This window comes from Amphiprion ocellaris, chromosome 22 (assembly GCF_022539595.1).
Source record: "Amphiprion ocellaris isolate individual 3 ecotype Okinawa chromosome 22, ASM2253959v1, whole genome shotgun sequence".
In the NCBI taxonomy this organism is placed as follows: Eukaryota; Metazoa; Chordata; class Actinopteri; family Pomacentridae; genus Amphiprion; species Amphiprion ocellaris.
The window spans coordinates 26,785,434-26,811,378 of NC_072787.1; the positions used below are offsets into that span (position 1 = coordinate 26,785,434).

The 25,945-nt window shown below is 38.3% G+C and overlaps 1 protein-coding gene across 7 annotated transcripts in view; it reads left to right on the forward strand.

Annotated features, from left to right (window-relative positions):
* The window catches only part of LOC111570644 (nebulin-like), a 74,317-nt gene extending 51,834 nt beyond the window's left edge, over positions 1-22,483 (forward strand). For 3 of the 7 annotated variants that reach the window (XM_023273515.3, XM_055007089.1, XM_023273513.2), the window contains exons 52-70: positions 1,221-1,325; positions 1,416-1,529; positions 5,164-5,262; positions 6,574-6,678; positions 6,764-6,871; positions 7,346-7,456; positions 8,472-8,588; positions 8,659-8,769; positions 9,671-9,775; positions 10,459-10,563; positions 10,672-10,776; positions 11,650-11,742; positions 12,144-12,236; positions 12,594-12,698; positions 13,932-14,109; positions 15,272-15,364; positions 16,337-16,432; positions 16,697-16,827; positions 17,532-22,483. In XM_023273515.3, coding sequence (XP_023129283.2) covers positions 1,221-1,325; positions 1,416-1,529; positions 5,164-5,262; positions 6,574-6,678; positions 6,764-6,871; positions 7,346-7,456; positions 8,472-8,588; positions 8,659-8,769; positions 9,671-9,775; positions 10,459-10,563; positions 10,672-10,776; positions 11,650-11,742; positions 12,144-12,236; positions 12,594-12,698; positions 13,932-14,109; positions 15,272-15,364; positions 16,337-16,432; positions 16,697-16,827; positions 17,532-17,708 — 2,151 coding nt within the window. In that variant the 3' untranslated portion in view covers positions 17,709-22,483. Of the gene's footprint in view, positions 1-1,220; positions 1,326-1,415; positions 1,530-5,163; positions 5,263-6,573; positions 6,679-6,763; positions 6,872-7,345; positions 7,457-8,471; positions 8,589-8,658; positions 8,770-9,670; positions 9,776-10,458; positions 10,564-10,671; positions 10,777-11,649; positions 11,743-12,143; positions 12,237-12,593; positions 12,796-13,695; positions 13,762-13,931; positions 14,110-15,271; positions 15,365-16,336; positions 16,433-16,696; positions 16,828-17,531 lie in introns of those variants that run through there. The other 4 variants (XM_023273517.2, XR_008600380.1, XR_008600378.1 and 1 more) reach the window with 4 other exon arrangements.
* The last annotated feature ends 3,462 nt before the right edge of the window (positions 22,484-25,945 follow it).

The following is a 25,945-nucleotide window of genomic DNA, read 5'->3' on the forward strand; positions in this document are numbered from 1 at the left end:
TCCATGACAACAGTCGTGTTCAGCAGCTGTTCTCTGAGCAGAGATGCTGATTAATTATAGAAAACCTTCTGCTGTTAACACCGAGCTGTTGTTATGTAAGAGTGTTCTGCAACGCTCAGCTTCGTGCAAAGTGTGTGTTTGATGTTCAACAGTGTGTCTATCTTTGTGAGGACCAATCTAGGGCTGAAAAATAAAGCCAGCATGAAAATGAAATGAAAAAACAGTTTCTCGAATGTCCTCCTCGAGGCTCCAAAACAATAACCACGAATATGTCCAAAATCACTAAAATTTGTTAAAAATGTATAAAACGTGTCCAAAATTATTCAAAAACTGTCCAAACTGACTTGATGCTTGTCCAAAATCTGTTCAAAAATGACTCTAAAATTGCCCAAAAATGATTAAGCATTTGTTCAGGATGAGTAGTTTGTGAAAAATTACCAAAACGTGTTGGAAATGACTGAAGATTGTCCAAAATTTCTAAAACTTAATGTCAGTGACTTGAAACTTGTTCAGAATTACTCAAAATGTGCCTAGAATGACCAAACCTTCTTAACAGTGACTTGAAGCTTGTCCAGTGTGACTCAAAATGTGTCCAAAATGACCAAAACTTCTCTAAAATGTCTGAAACTTGTCCATAATTTGTCAAAAACTGTTTAAAATTACTCAATAATGGTCCAAAATAAGTTAAAAACTGTCCCCAATGACCCAGTGATGACCAAAGGTTGTCCAGAATGACTAGAAATGTGTCCAAAATAGCCAACACTTCTCCAATAATAAATATAATTTGTCTAAAGTGACTTAAAACATGTCCAAACTAAGTCAGAAACTGTCCAGAGTTACTTTATACTTGTCCAAAATGACTCAAAATTTATTTATTAAAATGGTTAAAACTTGTCTAAAATAAATTAAAAACTGTCCCCAATGACTCTGACTTCTCCAAAATGACTAAAATTTGTCCAAAATGACAAATACTTTCCCAATAATGAATATAATTTGTCCAAAATGACCAAAAGTTGTCTGAAATGATTAAAAATTCTAAAAAAAAATTACTCCAAAATAACCATCCCTTGTCCAAAATCACTAAACATTTCCCAAAATGAGTCAAAACGTATCCAAGATAACTTTCCAAAATGACCAAAATGTCTTTAAAATGACCAAAAATTGATGAAAATTTACAAAACTTGTCGAAAATGACTAAAACTCTGTCCACACTTCCACAGGTGGCCTATAAGAGTAACACAAAGCAGCCTGTTTACAGCGACGGATCTCTTCTGGACAGAACCGACATCCAGCACGCCAAAGAGGTTTCCAAACTGGCCAGCCAGGTAACACACAGCCAACTATTCACACCAGATCAGCTAATTTATGTGCAAAACACTTGAGAGTCAGTAGTGTTTACCGCTCTGTCTCTGCAGGTGAAGTATAAAGAGAGCTTCGACAGAAATCTAAAGGGTCAGAAACCTCGTTACAACCCGCTGGACTGTCTTTCCTTCAAACACACCCAAGCTGCTGCAGCTCTGGCCAGTCAGGTGAGAGAATCCTGCCGTCATGTGATCCGTCTCACAAAGGTTTAATGTCAGTCCATCTTATATGTTCATGTTTTGAAGAAAAGTCTTCACAGTGCAAACATATCCCCACAATCCACAAATGTTCTCACAGTGCAAAACAGTTCTCACAATACAGAAATGTTCTCACAACAAGAACGTAAATGTATTCTGTTGTGCAGAAAAAAACATCTGATGTTGGAGTGCACTTAAATACAGCACTGAGGAGAGTTGTAAGAGTTATTATAAGAGAATTGTACGTGATGAGAACTGAATATACATATATGACATATAGACATATATATTTATATACAGTATTCTGGAGCGACATTATAACCACTGACAGGTGAAGTTAATAACACTGATTATCTTGTTACGGGGGCTGCACAGTGGCGTAGTGGTTAGCACTTTCACCTTGCAGCTAGAAGGTCCCTGGTTCGCGTCCCGGCTTTCCCGGGATCTTTCTGCATGGAGTTTGCATGTTCTCCCTGTGCATGCGTGGGTTTTCTCCGGGTACTCCGGCTTCCTCCCACAGTCCAAAAATATGCTGAGGTTAATTGATCATTCTAAATTGCCCGTAGGTGTGAATGTGAGAGTGATTGTTTGTCTCTGTATGTAGCCCTGTGACAGACTGGTGACCTGTCCAGGGTGTCCCCTGCCTTCACCTGAGTCAGCTGGGATAGACTCCAGCCCCCCATGACCCTAGTGAGGATTAAGCGGTGTATAGATAATGGATGGATGGATGGATCTTGTTACGGTGGCTCCTTTCTGTCAAATAACATCAAATAATGACATTTTTTACAGATGTAAATACAGCAAAAATTGTGATTTTATTGTCAAACACTGAATGAATTATTATAAAAATACACATTTTTAATTTGGACATTATTTACAGTTTTGGCCTGTTTTTAATGCAGTCAAAATGGAAATTAATACAGTTTCCTCTGATTTTACTAGATATCTGTAATTTATCAAAATCTGTAAAATAACAGTTTAATGAATTATTTACCACTTTTAAATCCTTATTACACATAATTCTTCTTTCAAATAAGAGCAAATATCTGTAAAACATTGTAAAAGACTAAACAGTCATTTATAAAATAAAGATTTTTGATGTGAAAGTTATTTAGAATTTTGTTTATTTAATGGATAACATATAAGTTATCACAATTTTTCCTGTGATTTTAACAGGGAAAATCCTTCAAATAATAATTTTAAAATGTACCATTTTTCAAATAACAGTGAAATAGTGATAGTTTTGAGGATTTAAAGACAGCAAAAACTTTGTAATTTGCAATCAAGCTTTGAAAAAGAATGTGACATGGATATTATTCACAGTTTTGGCAGGTTTTTTTTGTGTTTTTAAAAAAAATAAATAAATAAAAATCGCAGTTAACGTCAATTTTTTTCCGTCTGTTTTAACCAAACAGGCAAAATTTGCAAAATGACAGTACATTGATGTAAAAGCACATCAAAAACAGTTTGTTGTGTTTTTATGTGAACATCCTGATCGACCCTCCTGATGTGTTTATTTAGCAGCACTTATCAGAATTACCAGATTTATTATTATTCCTCTAGTTGACCTGGAGGCATTTTTGTTTTCTGCTCAGTCGATGAGATAAAACAAGTCAGAGAGGAACAAACTGCATGTGTGTTTGTTTGTTTGTTTGTTTGTTTTTGTGTGTGTGTGTGTGTGTGTGTGTGTGTGTGTGTGTGTGTGTGTGTGTGTGGTTGTGGTTCATTTTGACACACACACACTAAAATTCTGTTGTGTGGGCGTAACCATGGGAACCTTTCTAAGGCAAATGGAGAGGGATTGTAGGATGAAAGCTGGAGAAGTTGAAGAGGTTACACTCTCTCTCTCACACACACACACACACACACACACACACACACACACACACACACACACACACACACACACACACACACACACACACACACACACACACACACACACACACACACACACAAGTGCACGTGGCAGCACAAATGAATTCCCAAACGCTTTCATAAATATATGCAGATGCACATGAACGCACCACGGTTCAGTTTTAGTCCGGCTGCTGCCCACACAGCCTCAGAAAAGAGCGTCTCCACTTCACAGCGTTATGTAACGGCTTGTTGTGTTGAACGCTGCCTGGTGTTCAGGAACGCTGCACGTTCAGCCAGAGCTGCTTTCCACAAAAGCTTCTCCTCAAGCATTCTGTTGCACACACTGATCTCTGAAAGCAGGTTTTTAGCAGAAGAGTTTGGCTCAAACTGCACTGGAAAAAATACACGTTTTTAACTGTGATGTTTTGAGTTGTTTACTGTTAATTTACAGATTTATTTGGTTAAATTACAGATAATATCTATCTGCCTGTCTGTCGGTTGTCTATCTATAGTCTAACTATCTATCTATCTATCTATAGTGTATCTACAGTCTAACTATCTATCTATCTATCTATAGCCTATCTATAGTCTATCTATCTATCTATCTATAGTCTATCTATAGTCTGTCTCTACACTGTAAATAATGTTTGTTTTTAACTGTGATTTTACAGATTTCCCTACTTTTGATAGTCACAGATAATATCTAATAAAATCACAGAAAAAAGCAATTTACAGGCACAACTGAACATAATATCATGATCAAAAATGTGTATTTTTACAAATAATAATTTGTTACAACATATGGCCATAAAATTACACTGTTTAATGTATTTAAAACAGAAAAAAGTATCATAATTTCACAGATATTTGCCATTATTTGAAAGAAAAAAATATGCATAAAGGATTGTTTTTCCTGTTTTGTTAAATTCTAAATAAAATCATGTAAAATCACAAAAACAAAATAACTAATTTACATGTTGACTGTAATTGAAAAAAAGGTCAAAACTGTAAATAATGTCCACATCAAAAACTGGTACTTTTAAGAAGAGTCATTTGTTCTTCTACAGTGTTTGACTATAAAATTTCACTGTTTACTGGATTTAAAGAAGGAAAAATATCAATATTTTACTCATTTTTGCTGTTTTTTAAAGTAAACAATTTATATAAGGGATTGAAAAATGCTAAATCGTTTTTTAAACTTATTTTTCATATATTCCCTATTTTATGAAATTACAGATAAGTAAGTAAAGCACTAAACAAATAAAACTTTTAATTTACACATTAACCATGAAAAAAGGACAAAAGTATTTTTAGCAAATAGTAATTTGCTCCTCTACAATATTTGATCGAGATTCCACAATTTTTCCTGAATTCAAATCAGCAAAAAAACATAATATTTTATAGATTCTTGCCATTATCTGGAAGAAAAGTGTGCATAAAAATACATTTTAAACTGTTTATCTACTGATTTTCCCTATTTTGTTGAATTAAAAATGAGCATTAATTTGCACATTAACTGTAAAAAAAAAAACTGGCTAAAACTGTAAAACGTCTCCAATAATGTCCAATCTTCCAATGCAGAATATACAGCACAGTCATAACAATACAGATCAATTATCACGGTGCAGAACAGTCCCCACGTAACAAAAAGTTTATTTTTAAAGATAATTATTTCTTGTACAAATATGTAACAGACTGATGATGAACAACACAACAGGTTTGCCAACATTTTTCTGTCCTGCAGGTGAAGTATAAAACCAACCAGAAACCAGAAGGTTCTACAGATCTGCCCAACCTGCTGCAGCTGGAACACGTTCTACACGCCAGCAAGCTCCAGAGCAACGTACGTCCACCAGCTTCACGTTACACAGTAAACATGGCTTCAGCCACATTCAGTACAGTAAAAAAATAAAAGCAGCTCATAACGTTGCTGTTTAATATGGCATAAAGCTGCAGCCTTCAAAATAAAAGTCTCAAAGAGGATTTTACAGGAGGGTCATCTCATCTCAAATCATCACATTTTTAGAACAGCTTCTCTCTGATTTGCATGAAATTTTTATAGTATAAAATATGGATATTTATAAAGGGAATTCCATAACTTTAGCTTGATGTATCAAATAAATTCTAAGATATTTATTTTGAAATATTACCCATGAAATATGATTTCATACACCCTTCAAAATAAAAATCGTAAATACTACTCTCAAATGCATGTCACTTTGGATAAAAGCATCTGCTGAATTAAGCTGTACAAATTGTGAACAGGATTATTTCGTCTGAAATAATTACATTTTTATCGTAATTTCTGCTTAATCATCTCTGGTTTACATTTAGAATTTTTTACAGCAGAAAATATGAATATTTTTAATGATATTCCTGAAATTTTGACTTAATACATCCAACACTTTCCAAGATATTTTCTTTTTTTTTTTTAATTCACCCTCTTTCAGCAAGTTTATTCTCACGTTGAATTTTGATTCTGTTTGATAAACAGTATCTCGGGAATTTTTAAAGATAAAAACCTGAAAATTGCTTGTTAAAGCACATGATGTTACTGGTTTAATAGACATAAAGCTGTACTCTTCAAAACAAAAGTCTTATATAGTATCATTCCATCTGAACAGTTTCTGCTCAACCACCTTTTACCTAAAATTTTTGTAGCATAGAATATCGATATTTATGAAGATATTTCAGGAGTTTTGTCCTGATATATCAAATACATTCTGATATTTATTCATAAAAATTGCCTGTTGACTCACTTTCAGCTGGTTTACTAGCACATTGAATTTCGAGTTTGTTTGAACAATATCTCAGAAACTGTTAAAGATAAAAACCTGAAAGTTTCTCAACAAAACACAAAGCATTAGTGTTTTACAAGATATAATTTCAGATATTTTGCACCCTTCAAAATAAAAGGCTTATATAGCTCATTCCATCTGAAATCAGCAAGTTTTTTATAGCATAAAAAGTATTTTTAGAAAGAAATTTCTGAAATTTTTACTTGGTATATCAAATACTTTTCGAGATTTAAAAAAAAATAAAATAAAAAAATTTCAAATCGATCCAACTGAGATTTTTTTTGTTTTAAGTTGAGTTTTTTTTAATGCATGTTGCTGTTATTGTGTTCATTTAAATCAGCAAAGTTTCTATTCAGGTGGAGTATAAGAAGAAGTACGAGCAGACCAAGGCTCAGTACCACATCGCTCTGGACACGGCCGAACAGCTCCACCACAAGGAGAATGCAGCGCTGCACAGCCAGGTAACGCTCGCTACGACGCCGGTTTATTTGGTGTTTTTGTGGCTTCTGTCGGCGGCGTGACGTGTGGATGATCTGGTCGTTTCAGGTGAAATACAGGGAGGAGTACGAGAGGAACAAGGGCCGCTCTCAGATGGAGTTTGCCGACACCCAGACGTACAAAGTTTCTAAAGAAGCTCAGAAGATGCAAAGTGAGGTACGACGCTGTTTATGTCCATTCAGGGTCAAAATGTCCACTCTAAATACTTTCACATCTCCTGGCCTCTTAACATTCTTAAAATGTAAAATAATGGAGATTTTTACATCTTTTAGCCTCTGAACACACTTGAAATGAGTGAAAACCGAACATTTTCATCTCTTTTGGCCTTAAAATATTGATATTCAGATGTTATTTACATCTTTTGGCCTCTAAACATCCTTTAAAAAATAAAAATTGGAGATTTTTACGTCTTCTGGCCTCGAAGCACCCTTAAAATTTTAAATTCTGGTGGTTTTTAAAGGCCAGAAGGTCTGAAAATGTCAATATTTGACTCATTTTACAGACATTAAAGTAAAAATACTCCATTATAAGTTAAAGTCCTGCATGAAGTACAGCTTTTTACTTTGTTGTTCTGGTGTTTTTACTGAAATAAAGGATGTGATTTTCTTCTTTCTGCTGCTGGTTCTTCAGAAGGAGTATCGGAGGGACTTTGAGCAACAGATGAAGGGAAAAGCTCTGCTGGATGTGGACCAAACTCCTGGATATCTAACGGCTCGACATGCCGGCAGCCTGATCAGCGAGGTGACAAATTATTCACTTCACTTACTGGGTCTGAGCTGAGGTTTACACAAGAGGGGAAAAGATCCAGGATTTAATTCTTACTGGATTTATTAGAGGTCAGGAGCTAAGAATGACTTTATTTAGCTAATTTATAGGATGTTTAGCAGCTAGAAGGTATAAAAATGTCAATGTTTCATTCATTTTAAGGGTCTTTAGTGGTCAGACCATGTAAAAATCTCCATTATTTTACATTTTAAGGATTTTTAGAGGCCAGGAGATGTTAAAGAGTCCAGTATTTTACATGTTCAGGGTCTTCTAGAGGCAAGACATTTTTAATGATTTTTAGAGGTCACAGCAGTTAAAGTGTCAACGTTTTACTCATTTTAAGGATATTTAGAGGCCAGAAGAGATATCAGCATCAATATTCTGCGAATTTCAAGAATGTCAAGCAATTGGACGATTCATTTTAGACACGTCTGGAGTGATTTGGGACTTTTAAAACAGATTTTGAGTCATTCTTGACAAATGTAAGTAATTTTGAATCAATTCTAAATCATTCTGGACAGATTTTAGTCACGTCAAACATGTTTTGAGTCATTTCGGAAAGTTTTTTAGTCTTTTTAAACAGATTTTGAGTAATTTTGGACTAAATTTGAGTCCCTTTGGATAAATTCAGAATCATTCTGGACAGATTTTCCTCATGTTGGACGTATTTTGAGTCATTTTACACTTTTTTTGTCTTTTTAAACAGATTTGGAGTGATTTTGAACAGCTTTATAGTGGTTTAAACAGATATGTAGTTATTCTAGACAGTTTTTTAGTCTTTGTAAACAAATATAGAGTCATTTTAAATAGATTTATAGTCTTTTAAACAGATTTGGAGTCATATTAAACAGATTTATAGCCATTTTCCACAAGTTTTTTAATCTTTTAAACTAAACTTGTGTGTCTTTGAATTAAATTTGAGCCGTTTTTGACCTTTTCTAGGTTTAGTCTTGCCTCATTACACAGCTGTGGTCTCCATGTGTCTCTGCAGAAGCAGTACAGGAAGGACCTGGAGCAGCAGGTGAAGGGGCGGGGCTTATCTGGCGTGGGGCTGGAGGAGACACCTGAGCTGCTGAGGGTCAGAAAAGCCAATCAGATCCTGAACCAGGTAAAACTCACACCATCCACACATTTAGAGAGTGCAGGCGGCCGGACGCAGTGTGTGTTTGTGTGTGCAGAAGGAATACCGCCGCGACCTGGAGAGGGACGTGGTTGGAAAAGGGATGGAGCTGAGCGCCGACGTCCTGGAGATCCAGAGAGCCAAGAGAGCCTCAGAGATCCAGAGCCAGGTACCAGCAGTCAGGACGGTTTTTCAAACTTTTTGGAGTCATTTTGGACAAACTGTTAGTAATTCTGAACAAATTCTGAATCATTCTGGACAGATTTTAGTTGCTTTGGACATGTTTTGAATTATTTTGAACAATGGTTTTTAGTCATTTTAAATAGATTTTGAGGCATTTTGGACAATTTTGAGTCATTTTTAACAAATCCTGAATCATTCTGGACAGGTTTTAGTCATATTGGACATGCTTTGAGTCATTTTGGAAAATGTTTTATTCATTTTGGACAAAATTTTAATCATTTTGCACGTTTTTAAATATTGTGGGCAATTTTGGACACTTATTGAAGCTTTATAGACACATTTTTAAGTCATTTTAAATAGATTTTAATCATTATTAAAATCAAGATTTTAATGTTGGATATGCTTTCAGTCATTTTGAACAGTTTTTAAATCAACTGGACAATTTTTTGACATTGTGGACATTTTTTTTGTCATTTTAAACAAAATCTGAGTCATGTTGGATTATTTTTTATTAATTTTAGAAAAAATTAACTTTATTGATTGATTCTAGACCGATTTAGTCCTGTTGGACTTGTTTTGAATCATTTTCCAAAGTTTTGGAATCATTTTGGACATGTTTTCAGTCTTTTTAAACAGATTTTGAGCCATTCTGGAAAATTCTTGAATGATGGTGAACAAATTTCAGTCATGTTGGACATGTTCGAAATCATTCGTGGACAGTTTTGCATCACTGATCATAATCTTGAGGCACAAAAGCAGTAAAATCTGTGTTAGTCTTGGTTATTTTCTTGGTAACTATGAAAACAACACCTGCCCTGGTTTCCATAGCAACGTACACCGTACATCTACCATCCATCAGGCTGACGGTTTGTGTTTGTGTATCTCAGAGGTCCTACAGACAGACGGAGCAGCTGAGAGAAAACTCGTACGGGACGCTGACCGACACTCCAGAGCTGCTGCATGCCTCCTACCTCAAAGACGTCTACAGCCAGGTGTGTGTGCAGTAAATATACTTCTGAAGTACTACAGATGTACACAAAGTACTACAGGCTGACCTCGTATTACCTGCAAGTCTGCAGTTATAACAAAAATAGACTGTAAGTTGTGAAAAGCAGACTGTAAAACCTGAAAACAGACCATAAAGCAAGTAGTAGTAGTAGTGTTAGTAGTGGTGGTAGAGATAGTAGTAGTAATAGTTGAGTCTGTAGTACTTCCTGTTTGTGTCTGTAGAAGAAGTATAAGTCTGCAGTACTCCCTGTTTGTGTCCGTAGAAGAAGTATAAGTGTGCAGTACTTCCTGTTTGTGTCTGTAGAAGAAGTATAAGTCTGCAGTACTTCCTGTTTGTGTCCGTAGAAGAAGTATAAATCTGCAGTACTTCTTCTTTGTGTCCGTAGAAGAAGTATAAGTCTGCAGTACTTCTTCTTTGTGTCCGTAGAAGAAGTATAAGTCTGCAGTACTTCTTCTTTGTGTCCGTAGAAGAAGTATAAATCTGCAGGACTTCCTGTTTGTGTCCGTAGAAGAAGTGTAAGTCCGCAGTACTTCCTGTTTGTGTCTGTAGAAGTATAAGTCTGCAGTACTTCTTCTTTGTGTCCGTAGAAGTATAAGTCTGCAGTACTTAATGTTTGTGTCCGTAGAAGAAGTATAAGTCTGCAGTACTTCCTGTTTGTGTCCGTAGAAGAAGTATAAGGACGAGGCGGAGCGTCTGAAGGGAAGCTACCGTCTGGTTTCAGAGACTCCAGAGATGGAGAGAGTCCGAGCCAACCAGAGACACATCAGTTCTGTGAGTTTCAAGTCCATTTTCAGTACTTTTGTTACACTGCTAACGGGACTAAAGTACTAGTAAAGTACTGTTAAAGTACTGTTAAAGTAGCCCTCTGTCGCCCCCTAGCTGCGCTACTGCTGGGACTCCAAGCTGATGAAGGGACTCATGTCTTCGGTAACGGAGACGCCAGAGATCGTCCTTGCCAGAGAAAACGCCAAGAAGATCAGCGACGTACGTTTACATCTCTGAGGCTTTCATGTAGTAGGAGTAGTAATAGTACTAAAAGTAGGAGTAGTAGTAGTAGATATAGGAGTAGTAGAAATAGTAGAAGTAGTAGTAGAAATAGTAGTTACCAAGAAGATCAGCGACGTACGTTTACATCTCTGAGGCTTTCATGTAGTAGGAGTAGTAGTAGTACTAAAAGTAGGAGTAGTAGTAGTAGATATAGGAGTAGTAGAAATAGTAGAAGTAGTAGTAGAAATAGTAGTTACCAAGAAGATCAGCGACGTACATTTACATCACTGAGGTTTTCGTGTAGTAGTAGTAGTAGTGCTAGAAGTAGTAGTAGTAGTAATGGTAGGAGTAGTAGTAGTACTAGTAGATGTAGTAGTTGTAGGAGTAGTAGTCACCAAGAAGATCAGCAACGTACGTTTACATCAGTCACATTTTCACACAGTAGGAGTAGTTGTAGTAGTACTAGAAGTAATAGGAGTAGTAGTACTAGTAGTAGGCGCAGTACTAGAAGATGTAGTAGTAGTAGTAGGACCTGTAACTGTAGTAGTCGTAGAAGTAGTTGTAATAGTATTAGTTGTGTTAGTAGCGGTTGTCGTAGTAGTGGTAAGAGTTGTAATAGTAGCAGTCTTAGTTGTAGTAGTGGTAGCAGTTGTAGTAGTAATGCTATTACTACTAATGCTAGTAGTATTACTCTGACAGAAAGGTATGAAGATGCACCGAGTGGCTTCTTCTGTTTAATTTCAATAATATTTTCTACCACTTTTAGTAATAAAACTATAGAATGTGTTTTTCTTAAAAGTGTTTGTATCTCCAGAAATGTTCAATAAGTAACTAAAGTCTGGTCCTGGTTCTGATTCTGGTTCTGGTCAGGTTCAGTACAGGGAGGAAGTGGGTCGAGGCACCGCCGTCATGGACACACCGGAGCTGGAACGAGTCCGACGGAACCAGGAGAACATCAGCGCAGTGAGTGCAGTAAAAGTACAAGATGAAAATACCACAGGATAGAAGTACTCACTGCTGTATACATTTATTTACGTAAAACTTGACTATTTTATCTGGTTATACTACAAGTTTAGCATCTTATTTATTTCCATTGTTTGTCATTTGTTGTACAAGTACTTTGTAACTTTGTTTTAAAAACGTGATGTACAAATACTGTTATTATTTGTAGTAGTTGTTGCAGTAGTGATAATAAGTGCAGTAGTAGTACTAGTAATAGTTCATACATCACATACTTTCTGAGATAAGTTTTTAAAAACTGCCTGTCGACCCACTTACAGAAGGTATTTTTGTTGTTTGAATACACAGAATACTTCACAGTATGAAGTACTTGGTCACATAAACGCTTCCCGTCTTCCAACCAGGTCAAGTACAAGCAGAGTACTGTAAAGTCCAGCAGCCTCGGAGTGACTCCAGAACTGGAGAGAGTTCGACAAAACCAGGACAACATCAGCTCGGCAAGATACACACACTTTTATTACTATTTCTGCCACAAAACACACTTCAAGTGTGTGTAACTGAATTTAATACAAGTACCACATTAGAAAGTGTAAATGGAGTCATAGCAGTAGTAATACTAGTAATAGTAGTGGTAGTAGTAGGAGTTGTAATAGTGGTAGTAGTACTAGTATTAGTAGTGGTAGTAAGAGTTGTAACAGTCATAGTTGTAGTAGTCGTGGTAGTAGTAGTTGTAATAGTAGTAGTCAGAGTAGTTCTTTCTCAGAGTGTTTACGTCTGTCTTCAGTGTCGTCATGGCGATACTCTGTTGATTTGTGTCTGTCTGTGATCTTGTCGACCCGTCGCCGTGGTAACAGGTGAAGTACCGGCGCGGCCTGCAGGAGCTGAGGGGGCGGAGCTGCACCGAGCTGGATACACCTGAGTACAGGCGTGTCAGGAAGTCGCAGGACTCGGTCTCCATGGTAGCGGCTGCCTGCTGGTTGCCGTGGAGGAGCTAACACGAATGACATGGATACTAACCACCGTCACCGGGGCAACGTGGAGGATGGAGCTGTGTGTGTGTTTATGTTTGTGTGCGTGTTTGTGTGTGTGTTAATTTTCAGTTTTTCTACTTTTCACCTCTGAGCTTAACATTTAAATATTTTACTTTTTAAAAAATCACCAAAATTACAAAATTTATTATAATCAGAGACTATAAAAACAGAAAAAATCCCCAGATGTTCTTCTTTCCAACGGTCCTTGAATAAACCATGTGTGACTAAGACGTTTCTTTTGAAAATTAGCTAAATCTGAGCTTAAAATCATGGTATTTAGTGAAAACAGTTCATGTCTCATTTAAATAATTTGAGAAAAGCAGCTCAAAGGCGCCACCTGCTGGACTGTAAGCGTGTCAACTACTCAACAAAATTAACTCCCTGATTCCCAGAACCCAGCAGCAGGTTCGATAAATGTATCATCTATTAAAAAAAAAGAAAATCACCAAAATTACAACATTAATCATTATTCTAAAGTTCCTAAAATTTGTCGAAATTGAAATTTGATGAAATCCGTCCAAAATGTCTGAAGTTTATCCAAAATGACAGAAAAAAGTCTAAAATGACTCAAATGTGTCCAAAATAAAGTCAAATTGTGTCCTTATTGACTACAACATTCTCAAAGTGAGCCTAAAATGACATAAATCTGGTCAAAAAGTATTTTTCAAAATGTCCAAAATGGCTAAAACTTATCCAAAATTCCTAAAATGTGTCAAAAAATTTGGTGAAAATTGTCCAACATGATCTAAGTGAGTGAGACATGATAAAAACAGAAAAATTCTCCATATTTTCCCCTTTCCAACGGTCCTTGAATGAAGCATGTGTGACCAAGAGGTTTTTGAGGAAAATTAACTAAATCTGAGCGTAAATCACAATGTTTAGTTAAAATGACTTCATGACTCATTAAATAATTTTCCAAAAGCAGCTCAAAGGCGCCACCTGCTGGACTGCATCATGTCCTACATTCACCTAACCGTCTCACCGTGGGAATGTGAGTGAGTTTGTGCCGTGCGTTAACGAATAAAAACTTTTAAACACTTCCTGTGTGTGTTTTATTTGCTCGCTGGCCAGATGCACCCTGAGCTGAATGACTGTTGGTCTAAACTCTCATCATCGGTGGAAAAACGACCAATCGACCTCTTTGTCGTGACTTTTCCACAGGCCAAGTACCACGAGGACTTTGAGCGAGCTCGCGGCCGAGGCTTTACGCCAGGATTGGACGACCCCAGCATGGAGCGCTACCAGAGGGCCAATCAGATGATGGGGGAGGCGGCCTACAGCAAAGGGATCCACCCCCAGGCCATGGAGATGGACCGACGGCCAGGAGGCATCATCGTAGGTCAGTCAATGGATTTCATATCATGCTTTTAAAATGCAACAGATTCAACTTTCCAACCTTTCTGGCTTCTTTCTGACAGCTGGTTTACGTTTCAGACGTCTGTGAGTTGTTAACAGATCCACGGAATACGGATTTTTCCCTCTAAACTTTCAATCTTTCAGCAAAAATCAAAGATAAAAGTAGATCTTCGTGTTCTAACCGGATGTGAAACGTCCGGATGTGACCTGCAACAGTAACTCTGGGTCTGACCTACTTTATATCCAGAGTTGTTTTGTTTGTTTTGTGGAAAATCAGATGACTCTTTCTGTTTTTACAGTTTCTGGCTCTGATCAATGGTGTAATGTTGGTAAAGACATACTGAAATGTTTTCTGCTGCTCATAAAAAAAAGCAGATTTCAAGCTTTTTTCATTCACTGGTTTATTCTGACTGTGATGATGTGAAGCTTTTAATGTTTTCAGCAGATCCAGGTTCCAGCTTCTACAGTTTTTTTAAAAATCTGTTTTGGTTTCTAAATTTAATCTTTTACGTGAATTCACTGCTCTGGTCTAATTTACACCCATCAGGTGTAACATTCTGACCACTGACAGGTGAAGTGAATAACTGATTATGTCTTCATCATGGCTCCTGTTGGTTGGTTGGATGGTTGGATGGCAGTAAGGGAACATTTTGTCCTCAAAGTTGTTGTTAGAAGTAGGAAAAATGGGCAGATGTAAGGATTTGAGGGAATTTGACAAGACGACTGGGCCACAGCATCTCCAGAAACCCCACCTCACAACTTCCAGGGGTCTAGTGGAGTCCAGATACCACCTTCAGGGGTCTAGTGGAGTCCAGATACCACCTTCAGGGTCTAGTGGAGTCCAGATACCACCTTCAGGGTCTAGTGGAGTCCAGATACCACCTTCAGGGGTCTAGTGGAGTCCAGATACCACCTTCAGGGGTCTAGTGGAGTCCAGATACCACCTCCAGGGTCTAGTAGAGTCCAGATACCACCTTCAGGGGTCTAGTGGAGTCCGTTAGATGGGTCAGGAACCAACACAACCTTAGGCAGGTGGTCATAATGTTGTGTCTGATTGGTTTATATCTACTCAGTCTGTTCACATAAAGGTTATTTTATTCTCAGTCCTTGTAAATATAACTAGCGTTTCTGCGTCCTTTCTGAAGACCTGAAGGTGTGGAGGACAGATCCAGGCTCCATCTTTGACTTTGACCCTCTTGAGGACAACATTCAGTCCAAGAGTCTGCGCAGGATGTCTGGTAGTCCATCTGAACCCTCTCCGACTGTTAGATTAACCATTAAGACCTACCACTGTGCACCAGGACATATTGTTGCATTTTTACATCCTGTAGTGCCATTTTTTGGAGTATTTTTATTTGCTTCACATCAATATAACCCTTATATAACACGTTTTGCATATTTTACTAAAGAAAAAACTTTCTCAGTAATCAGTGACAAAGACTTAATTATTCAAACAGATTTTTCTGCATGTCTGGGATTTTGTTGGACCAACAACAGCTCACTGAGCTTTTTGGAGACTTGCAATTGATCAGCAACAAGCTGAAGAACATCTGCATGAGCTGTTCTTGGTTTCTAGGGTGTTAGAACGCTCTAGAATGTGGTGGAGTTACCAGGACCATCTCCAACAGATAGAACCTACATTTTCTCAAAGATTTAGCATGGATTTCAAGGGTATTATCATCTGCATATATCTCATGTTGTCCTCAAACCGTGACAGACTATTATATAATGTCACTTCCGGCCAGAAAAACCATCTGGTCCAATAAAAAGTCACTACAAATATAACTGGCAGAGCTGTGAATAATTCAGGGCTTCGCTTTAGGATGCACACATAAGTTAGTTAGTTGGGTCAATTTAGTGCTGTTTTTTTATTTTTTTATTTATTTTTACTTTTTAATGGAATTTGTAGACCTGAAAACGACAGATTATCACCAGACTTAAACAGAAAAAGGAAGACAAACTTGCACACATTCGGGTTTGACACGTTTGTGAATTCTAACACATTTGCTGTATTTTTAAACTGGACATGCGTGTGTCATAAATGTTGTCTGAAAACAGCTGAAATAGAAGATAAAGGTGTATCTGTCCCTGTTCTCATTCGATGGATTCCTCACTGTCTTCTTGTGATTTCTCATCTCTTCTTCTTGTTTCCCCTCTGTGCTGTGATTGTTTCCGTCCTGTGCTGCCACCTGGTGGCGGCCGGCTGTCAGAGCGAGCCGACCGCCAGCTGAGCAGGCAGCAGTCGCAGCAGTCCGTCAGCTCGCTGACCTCCGACCTCTGGGATCGCAGCAGCGCAGAAACCCCCGGTACCTTTACCCACTAATCTTTGTTGTCCACAGCGGGGTGAAAGTGTTGGACGGACACGTGCTGCTTGTTTCCTGTCTCCAGTCCACAGATCAAACCAGACTAACTCACTGTCTCCCTGCAGGTTTGTGCATGAAGCTCACAGTGTTTTCTGCTGTTTAACGGCTCACGTCTGAAATCGTCCTTTAAATTCACAGCAGAGGAGAGTCAAACCGTTGGATCAGACTTTACAGGCTGACTGATGCTGTCTTTGTCCTGCTGTCCAGCTCCTGTCCTCCCTGGAGCGTACCATCAGGGTGTCCAGATGCAGCAGCAGCAGCAGTATCACGGCTACATGCACCAGACCAGCATGTCGTCCGTCAGATCTGTCACCTCACCGCCACACTCAGCCACCATGGTACGCCCTGCTGTCCTCATGTCTCTGTGTGTCTCTGTGTGTCTCTGTGTGTCTCTGCGTGTCTCTGCGTGTCTCTGTGTGTCTCTGCATGTCTCTGCATGTCTCTGCGTGTGTCTGTGTGTGTCTCTGTGTGTCTCTGTGTGTGTCTCTGTGTGTCTCTGTATGTCTCTCCGTGTCTCTGTGTGTCTCTGCATGTCTCTGCGTGTCTCTGTGTGTCTCTGCATGTCTCTGCGTGTCTCTGTGTGTCTCTGCATGTCTCTGCGTGTCTCTGTATGTCTCTGCATGTCTCTGCGTGTGTCTCTGTGTGTCTCTGTGTGTGTCTCTGTGTGTCTCTGTGTGTCTCTGCATGTCTCTGTGTGTGTCTCTGTGTGTCTCTGCGTGTCTCTGCGTGTCTCTGCGTGTCTCTGTGTGTCTCTGCATGTATCTGCATGTCTCTGCGTGTGTCTGTGTGTGTCTCTGTGTGTCTCTGTGTGTGTCTCTGTGTGTCTCTGTGTGTCTCTGTATGTCTCTCCGTGTCTCTGTGTGTCTCTGCATGTCTCTGTGTGTCTCTGCATGTCTCTTTGCATCTTTTCTTGTCTCTTTGTGTCTTTTTATTTTGGTTTCTTCATGTGTCTTCCTGTCTCTTTGTGTCTCTTTGCATCTTTTCTTGTCTCTTTGTGTCTTTTTATTTTGGTTTCTTCGTGTCTCTTCGTGTCTCTGTGCAGCGGGTTTACCGGGCGCTGTACGACTACGCGGCTCAGGATCACGACGAGGTCTCGTTCAGGGACGGCGACGTCATCATCAACGCTCAGCCGATCGACGAGGGCTGGATGTACGGCACCGTGCAGAGGACCGGCAAGTCCGGGATGCTGCCGGCAAACTACGTGGAGTGTTGCAACTAAAGCAGCAAGAGAGAAGAAGAAGAAGTATACAGGAAAACATCCACCCGCAGTGTTACAGCAGCAGATGTTGGTGATGTTCTTTGCATTTCAGGGTTCATTCATGTATTTGAGGTTTTCTCTGCCACTGGAAAACTGGAAATATGCAGATAAGATTCAGTGGCACAAGAAGTTTTATTCGTGAATTATAAAGAGCTCATGTTCTGCACAGTTACAGGTTTATGATCATATTTTTGGGATCAGTGAGAATATCTTTACGTGCTTTAATGTTAAAAAACACACATTGTTCCTCTCATTCTGTACATTACTAAAGCACAACTTCTGTCTGAAATGCTCCGTTTTAATTTCCGTTCTTCTCTGATTGGTCAGCTGCATGAGGAAGTTGTAAATGTTGGTTAGACCAAGCACAAAGAGACACAAAATGACCACAAAGAGACACAAAATGACCACAAAGAGATGCAAAATGACCACAAAGCGATGCAAAATGACCACAGAAACACACAAAAAGACCACAAAGAGACGCAAAGCAAACACAAAGAGATGCAAAACGACCACAAAGAGACGCAAAATGACCACAAAGAGACACAAAATGACCACAAAAAACACAAAAAGACCATGAAGAGACAAAATGACCACAAAGAGACACAAACAGGTTTAATGCAAATATGCAACATGGTGATGTAGGTAAGTTACGGACGATAAACCTGGACTTAAAACGAAGCATTTCATTCTTCTAAGGAGCTCCTTTGTTGGACTTTCTAAGTTTTCAGACCTTCTACATGCACAGAAAAGCAGCTACACGAAGGAAAGTTGAAAAATCCCCGCGCAAAAAAAAAGCAGAATATGGGCTCTTTAAAAGCAGAAAATGATGTCAAATGTTTTAACAGTTAATATTAATTTCTGGCAACAATCCCATGCAGAAAAATCCACCAGAAAGGAGAGAGAAATGCATGTAGAGGGAAGGCTGTGGTTTGATTAGAGGCATTTTAACTTCTAACAGACAGGCTTGTTTCTTCTTCTTTTGCTGATGCTGAAAGGCATTTTTCCATGTAATTCTTCACCACAAAATAAGAACTGGAATGCACTGAACATCACAGGCCGGTGGTATCAGGTCATGACTGATCTGAGGGAGATTTTCTTACCTAAAGGTGGATGTGAAGGAGAGGAGAGCCGGATAAAGAGAGAAAACAAGCATGCTGTTGATAACTTAGAACAAAATTTACAGCTAGAGGAGGGACGGGTGCATGAAGAAAGAAGGAAGTCATGAAAAATAGGAATTAAACATACAGTAAAGTGAAAGCAAAATAGAAACTTTGGAAAAGTTATTTTTCTTACAACAGCTTCCATGAAAAAAACATTTAACAGGTATTTTCCATGTATGTTTATTCCCCTGAGCTCTAGAAAGTTTTAACCCTCGTGTCGTCCTACTGGTCAAAATTGACCCGTTTTAAAGTTTGAAAATGTGGAGAAAAAAAATCTATTTTACAGTGAAACTTCTGATGTCCACATTTTCAACATTTTTGGGAAATTTTTGAACATTTTTTGATGGGGAAAAAAAGAAATGTTAAAAATGTATTTTAAGAACATTCACACAAAAAATCAACCAAAATCCAGCAAATTTCACTGGATTTTGGTTGATTTTTATGTGGATGTTCTTAAAGAAAATATTAGAAGTTTTACTGATATATATGGAATCACTTTAGCTATTTTTAGGATTTTTTTGGAAGATTTTTGCTCATTTTTTGAAAATATTTACAAGATTTTTCTTGCCAAATTTGGGGGATTTTTTTGCTGAATTTTTGGATTTTTTTCAGACAAGGAAACAATATTTTTTGGTGCCCGTAAATGAGGACAACGGGAGGGTTAAAAACACATGCTGCCGTCACAAATCCTCTCTAGAGCACCACATGTGGATGCTGTTTTATAAATGCAGACCCAATGGCAGGAACTCAGTGCAGCGTGATTATGTTCTCTGGATGTTCTCCTGCTGGAATGTTCCTCGTCTTCAAGCTCTGCAGACTGAGAGTCGTCTTGTCTGACAGTATTTTGGTTCATCCACAGATATTCATGGTTCATCTATAAATGTCATCTCCCCTTGCAGCCTCATGCAGCCCTAAATCATCACACTCCCGCATCCAGCTTCACTGTCAGGAGTATGTATTCACTGTGGTATTTCTAGACACATAAAGACCACAGAGACACACAAACGGACCGGAAAGAGACAAAAAATTACCGCAAAACATGAGTAATTACCATAAAGAGATGCAAAATGACCAGAAAGAGACAAAAAATGACCACAAAGCACGAAAAATGACTGCAAAGAGACACAAAATAACCACAAAGTTACACAACATGCCTTCATGCTTCACTGTCAGGAGCATGCATTGTATTTCCATCCATGTTTACACCAAAATGCTGATCTCATCTGGCTAAAGAATGCACTCCCAACATCCATCAGGCTCCTTTTCATGTTCTTCAGCAAAGGTTTGCACCATACAGATAGCAAAGGTGTTTTTTTTGTCATATGTCATAGAGGTTGATGTCCTGAAGCAGCTGTTTTTACAGCTGGATGGTGGAAGTAGTTCACTGTCTGGAGTCATTTTAGGAGGAGCAGCAATGATTAGTGGAACTATGACTCCTCTAGACCTCCTGATTAATGCCGACACTGGGTTTTAGTTGATCTTCCTGGAGCCTTTCCCATCTTTGTGAGGTCTTATAATCAGATTTTTCAGTTCCATTTCTTTTCCATGTGGAGCCACGATGAAGACATGAAGATAGAAACAGCCCACAGGTTTAAAATGGAGAAAGTTCTGCTGTTCTCAACTCAGTTTAGAACCATGTTCACGCAGTGGATTCATTTTTTTTGCACTGTCTACTTTGGGGCCTAAATCTTTAGTCTTTCTGAAGTGTTGTTTTTGGTTGTTAATTTAGAAATAATACACTTAAGAGCTTGATTTTGGTCTTTTTTTCATGGGATTTGTTGACAATAAGAAACCTGCAGAACATGACGTGCTTTCTGCCTCTAGGAGACGAGCTGCAGAATGAGGAGGAAATAGGAAAATTCTGTTTCTTCTTGGAACTGATACAACCAAAGGAAGGACGAGTGGAGGAATAAAAGACAATAACGAGCTAACAGATCTCTGGAGTTTAATCATTTATTTATCCTGAGTTTTAATCCATGTTCAGGTTGAGTGTTGTTTAGTTTTCTGAACGACAGGAAGACCACAGCTTCAGTTTTAAACAGCAGCACTAACCTCCGTGTTTGTGAAGGACTTCTACTAATGCACTGTGTTTTTCTGTTCCTCGTATCAAGTGTGTCCTTTATTTTTGATTTTTTTTTTTCGCTATGAATAAAAAAGTTGTGTGCTGTCCAGAATACTTAACCTTCCTGTCGTCCTGTGGGTCCAAATTGACCCGTTTTAAAGTTTGAAAATGTGGGGGAAAAATCTATTTTCACAGTGAAACTTCCGATGTCCACATTTTCAACATTTTTGAGAAATCTTTGAACATTTTTTGATGGGGAAAAAAAATGTTAAAAATGTTTCTTAAGAACATTCACAAAACAATCAACCAAAATCCAGAGAATTTCACTGGATTTTGGTTGATTTTTATGTGAATGTTCTTAAAGAAAATATTAGAAGTTTTACTGATATATATGGAATCACTTTAGATATTTTTAGGATTTTTTTTGGAAGATTTTTACTCATTTATTTGAAAATATTTACAAGAATTTTCTTCCTGAAGGTTTTGCAAATTTTCAGACATTTTTTTGCTGAATTTTTGAATTTTTTTTCAGACTCAGAAACAATATTTGGGGCTGCACAGTGGTGTAGTGGTTAGCACTTTCACCTTGCAGCTAGAAGATCCCTGGTTCGCGTCCCGGCTTTCCCGGGATCTTTCTGCATGGAGTTTGCATGTTCTCCCTGTGCATGTGTGGGTTTTCTCCGGGTACTCCGGCTTCCTCCCACAGTCCAAAAATATGCTGAGGTTAATTGATGATTCTAAATTGCCCGTAGGTGTGAATGTGAGAGTGATTGTTTGTCTTTGTATGTAGCCCTGTGACAGACTGGTGACCTGTCTAGGGTGTCCCCTGCCTTCACCTGAGTCAGCTGGGATAGACTCCAGCCCCCCCATGACCCTAGTGAGGATTAAGTAGTGTCTAGATAATGGATGGATGGATGGAAACAGTATTTTTTGGTGCCCATAAATGAAGACAACAGGAGGGTTAACCATCAGTGAGCAGAAAGCCTGGACTGAATCCTGAACAGACTGTGTGAGAACGTGAGATTTCTGTGACACTATTTTGATACTCGGGCTCCCGTCTGTGTTTTTTGGGAAGATTTATTTTCCTCTTTTGCTCGTCTGTACCCAGTAAGTTGTGTTTTTAGGGTTTGTGGTCTTGCCGTGTGGATTGCATCCCGGTCATGTACTGAATAAAACCTTCACTCAGCCATGATTTGTCATTTAGCTGCAGAGCATTTTGTATTTTGTATGTGTGATTTCATGAATACTAGATGCAATAGAATTTATTTACTCAATATTCACGTGTTGATTTTGGAAAATTTATAAATCCTTTTTTTGTTCACGCATTGAGGATTTTTTTTGCTTCTAATGTCACCCCTGTAAAGTTTTTTGTTTTTTCATATGTAGTCTGTATGTTTTCACAGGTTATACTAAATTTATTTACACATTGAAATTATATCAATCAGTTCTGTTACTTTGCCATATGATAATTGCAGTGTGTTACATGTGAGACAAATAAAAACAAATCAGCTGTTTCTGGAAACTTCTTTTTCTTTTATTTACACAAAACATGCATAAATGCTGTCATTAATACTTCATATTCTGTAAGTAAATAAGGATTCACATATTTAATAATTGCTTATATACAGAGTCATTGTGTATGGAATCACAGGAGTGCCACAATAAAATATAAATAAATAAATAAATAAGGAAATAAATATGTAAATATAAAGAGAAATAAATAAATAAATGTGGAAATATAAAAATAAATAAATAAGGAAATAAATGTGGAAATATAAAGAGAAATAAATGTGGAGATATAAAGAGAAATAAATGTGGAGATATAAAGAGAAATAAATAAATGTGGAAATATAAAGAGAAATAAATAAATAAATAAATAAAAAGGAAAATTTTGTCTTTGCTTTTCCCTTTTCTCTTTTTTTTCGATTTTGTCATTGTCTTTTCCGTTTTGCATTTGCCTTTTCCTTTTGGCACTCCTCAGTCCACCAAGTAAAAATAAAGACAATATAGACTCTGCTTTCACTTGGTGGACTGAGCTGTCAATCAAATGGCTCTGGGCGGGGCTTTCTGTCCAGGTGGGTAGTCGTACCTGATCACAGGATTCCTGCCTGACGGCAGCTCCTAGCACGGCTGAAGTCAAGTGATGGCACCGTGGCGCTTCTGCTGATTCTACCAGCAGACACTGAAAGGGCTCTGATAGTTCAGTAAGTTAATGTTTATTTTCTTATTGGTGCCAGTTTTAATGCACTTCATATACACCTGTAGTGTCAGATATAATGTGTTCCATACACTCCGGATGTCGATGGAGTTTATTTGTGTGTGTGTTGACCAGAGAAGAGAGTTAGCATCCAGTAAATATTAGCTTTAATGTGAATTAGCGATGCTAACCGAGCTAGCTGCTCAGTAGTAGCCTGATTAAAGCTAACGTAGCATTAAGCCAACGTAGCATTAAGCTAACGATGTTTGTGTTGTGTTTCATGTAAACAGCTGAAGTGTGTTGTGTCAGTGTAATGTGGTACATTTAGTTAATAAAACTGTTCATGGAGACGCTGGTTCACATTAATGTAACGTTTAGAAAACCTAAATGTAATTAAAACAGTAAGGTTAAGGTTCTGTGTTGTCAGTAGTCCTGAATATCTGCTGAGTCTCTTAAGTTAAACTGGAGAAAACAGTAAATCTGCTGTCTAGTCGTTAACATTGTTTAATGACTGATTCACATGTTGTAGTACGTATTCCTGCAGTGCAGACTGGAAAAATAAACTCCCAGAATATGATCAAAGTAATGATGAACAGTAGTAGTAGTTTAATGTTCCAGCAGTTGGACTGAAAGAACCTTGTAGATCTTTTTCTCACTGTTAGTCTTTTCCTTCCAGTCTTGGTCTGGATCATTGGGAACATCTAGTCTGATGGACTGAGAGCTCCAGAGAACATGAACATCCAGCTGTGGTTGTCTGAAGAGTCTTTTGTCCTTCATCATTGTGAGGAAGAGCAGCACTGATGTCCTCCTCATCCTTCCAGTAATAACAATAGTGCTGCAGATTCAGCTCCTCTCTTCATAATACAACTTGTCTTGTGACTGTTCAGTATTTACACTTCACTGTCAGCAACACATTGTTTATTTCATCCATTTATTACATGTGTTTACACATCTTTACAGTTCACAATTGTTAAATAATGTAGTTTTTAAATGTGCAATAAAGGTAATAATGAAGCTCCTGCCCTGAATGTGTTGATGTTTTAATGCTGCATATCTGCTATAAATAACATGGACTTTTTATATTGTATTTCTGCTCCAACAGTAGAGATGAAGTTAAAGGTGATAAATGGAACCTGTGAACACTAAGAACAGAGAATAATAAACTGCTGAGAGTTGGTCTGTCCTTCTGTAAGTGAAAGTTAAACAGGAAGTGGTTCACTGAGGATGTCGTCCATTCAGTCTCCTTCTTCACAACCAGATGAGGTTTTCCTTCTGCTGGCTTCACTCAGAAGATCCTCACAGTGAACATGAGACACCTGAGATGAAGACAGACAACACAGTATCAGCATCAACAGCAGAGGTTCGTCATTACTTTGATCATATTCTGGGAGTTTATTTTTCCAGTCTACACTGCAGGAATACGTACTACAACATGTGAATCAGTCATTAAACAATGTTAACGACTAGACAGCAGATTTACTGTTTTCTCCAGTTTAACTTCAGAGACTCAGCAGATATTCAGGACTACTGACAACACAGAACCTTAACCTTACTGTTTTAATTAGGGTCCGAGCACCACGAAGTGGTGCGAGGAACCTATTGAAACCCTAGGAATTATTATTATTATTATTATTATTATTATACTTTTTTCTACGGACGGGGAAAACACATTTTTGACGCCCTAAACATACACGAAAACGCATGAAAATCGCCACACACATCAGGACTGGCGAAAAATTTGATATTTTAGGGGAATGGCACGCGTGCGTGCCAAAATGGCTCAATAGCGCCCCCTAGAAAATTACGAAAATTCAGCCCCCGGACAACGTTCGACCTGGACTTCTGAAATTCGGCACACATATGTAACTCATCAAGACGCACAAAAAAGCCTCTTGCATCATTACCCATAATGCAACAGGAAGTCGGCCATTTTGAATTATGAGTCATGTTTTGGACAATTTTGTGTCATTTTTGGACATTTTTAAAAATCTATAAACTCAAACAGCGTAACTCCAAGAGAGCTGAAATTTGGCCAGGATGTACTCCAATCACGGGTGATCAAAAGTTATCAAAACGCTCCGCAAAAGTCTGAAGGCGTGGAAATGGCGAGCCACGGAATGCGGCCATTTTGAAATATGATTCATATTTTGGACATTTTGTCATTTTTGGACATTTTAAAAAGCTATTAACTCAAACACCGTAACCACGAGAGAGCTCAAATTTGGTCAGGATGGACACCAGTCATGGTTGATCAAAGGTTATCAAAATACTCTGCAACAGTCTGACGGTGTGGCCATGGTGACCAGCAGAATGCGGCCATTTTGGATGTCTCGCCATGAAACAGGAAGTGCTGTCTAACTAGCCTGGACATGCATCAATCTGCCTCAAACTTTACATGTGTGATCAGAGTCCAGCCCTAATCACATCCATAGGTCGATATAGACTCACTGTCATAGCACCACCTGGCGGCCATTTTGAATTTCTCGCCATGAAACAGGAAGTCATGTCTAACTAGCCTGTACATGCTCCAATTTGTCTGAAATTTTACATGTATGATCAGAGTCCGGCCCTAATCACATCTTTGTGGCACTTGGTGGCCATTTTGGATTCCTCGCCATTAAACAGGAAGTGCTGTCTTACTAGCCTGTACATGCTCCAATTTGTCTGAAATTTTACATGTATGATCAGAGTCCAGCCCTAATCACATCTTTGTGCCACTTGGCGGCCATTTTGGATTTCTCGCCATGAAACAGGAAGTGCTGTGTAACCAGCCTGTACA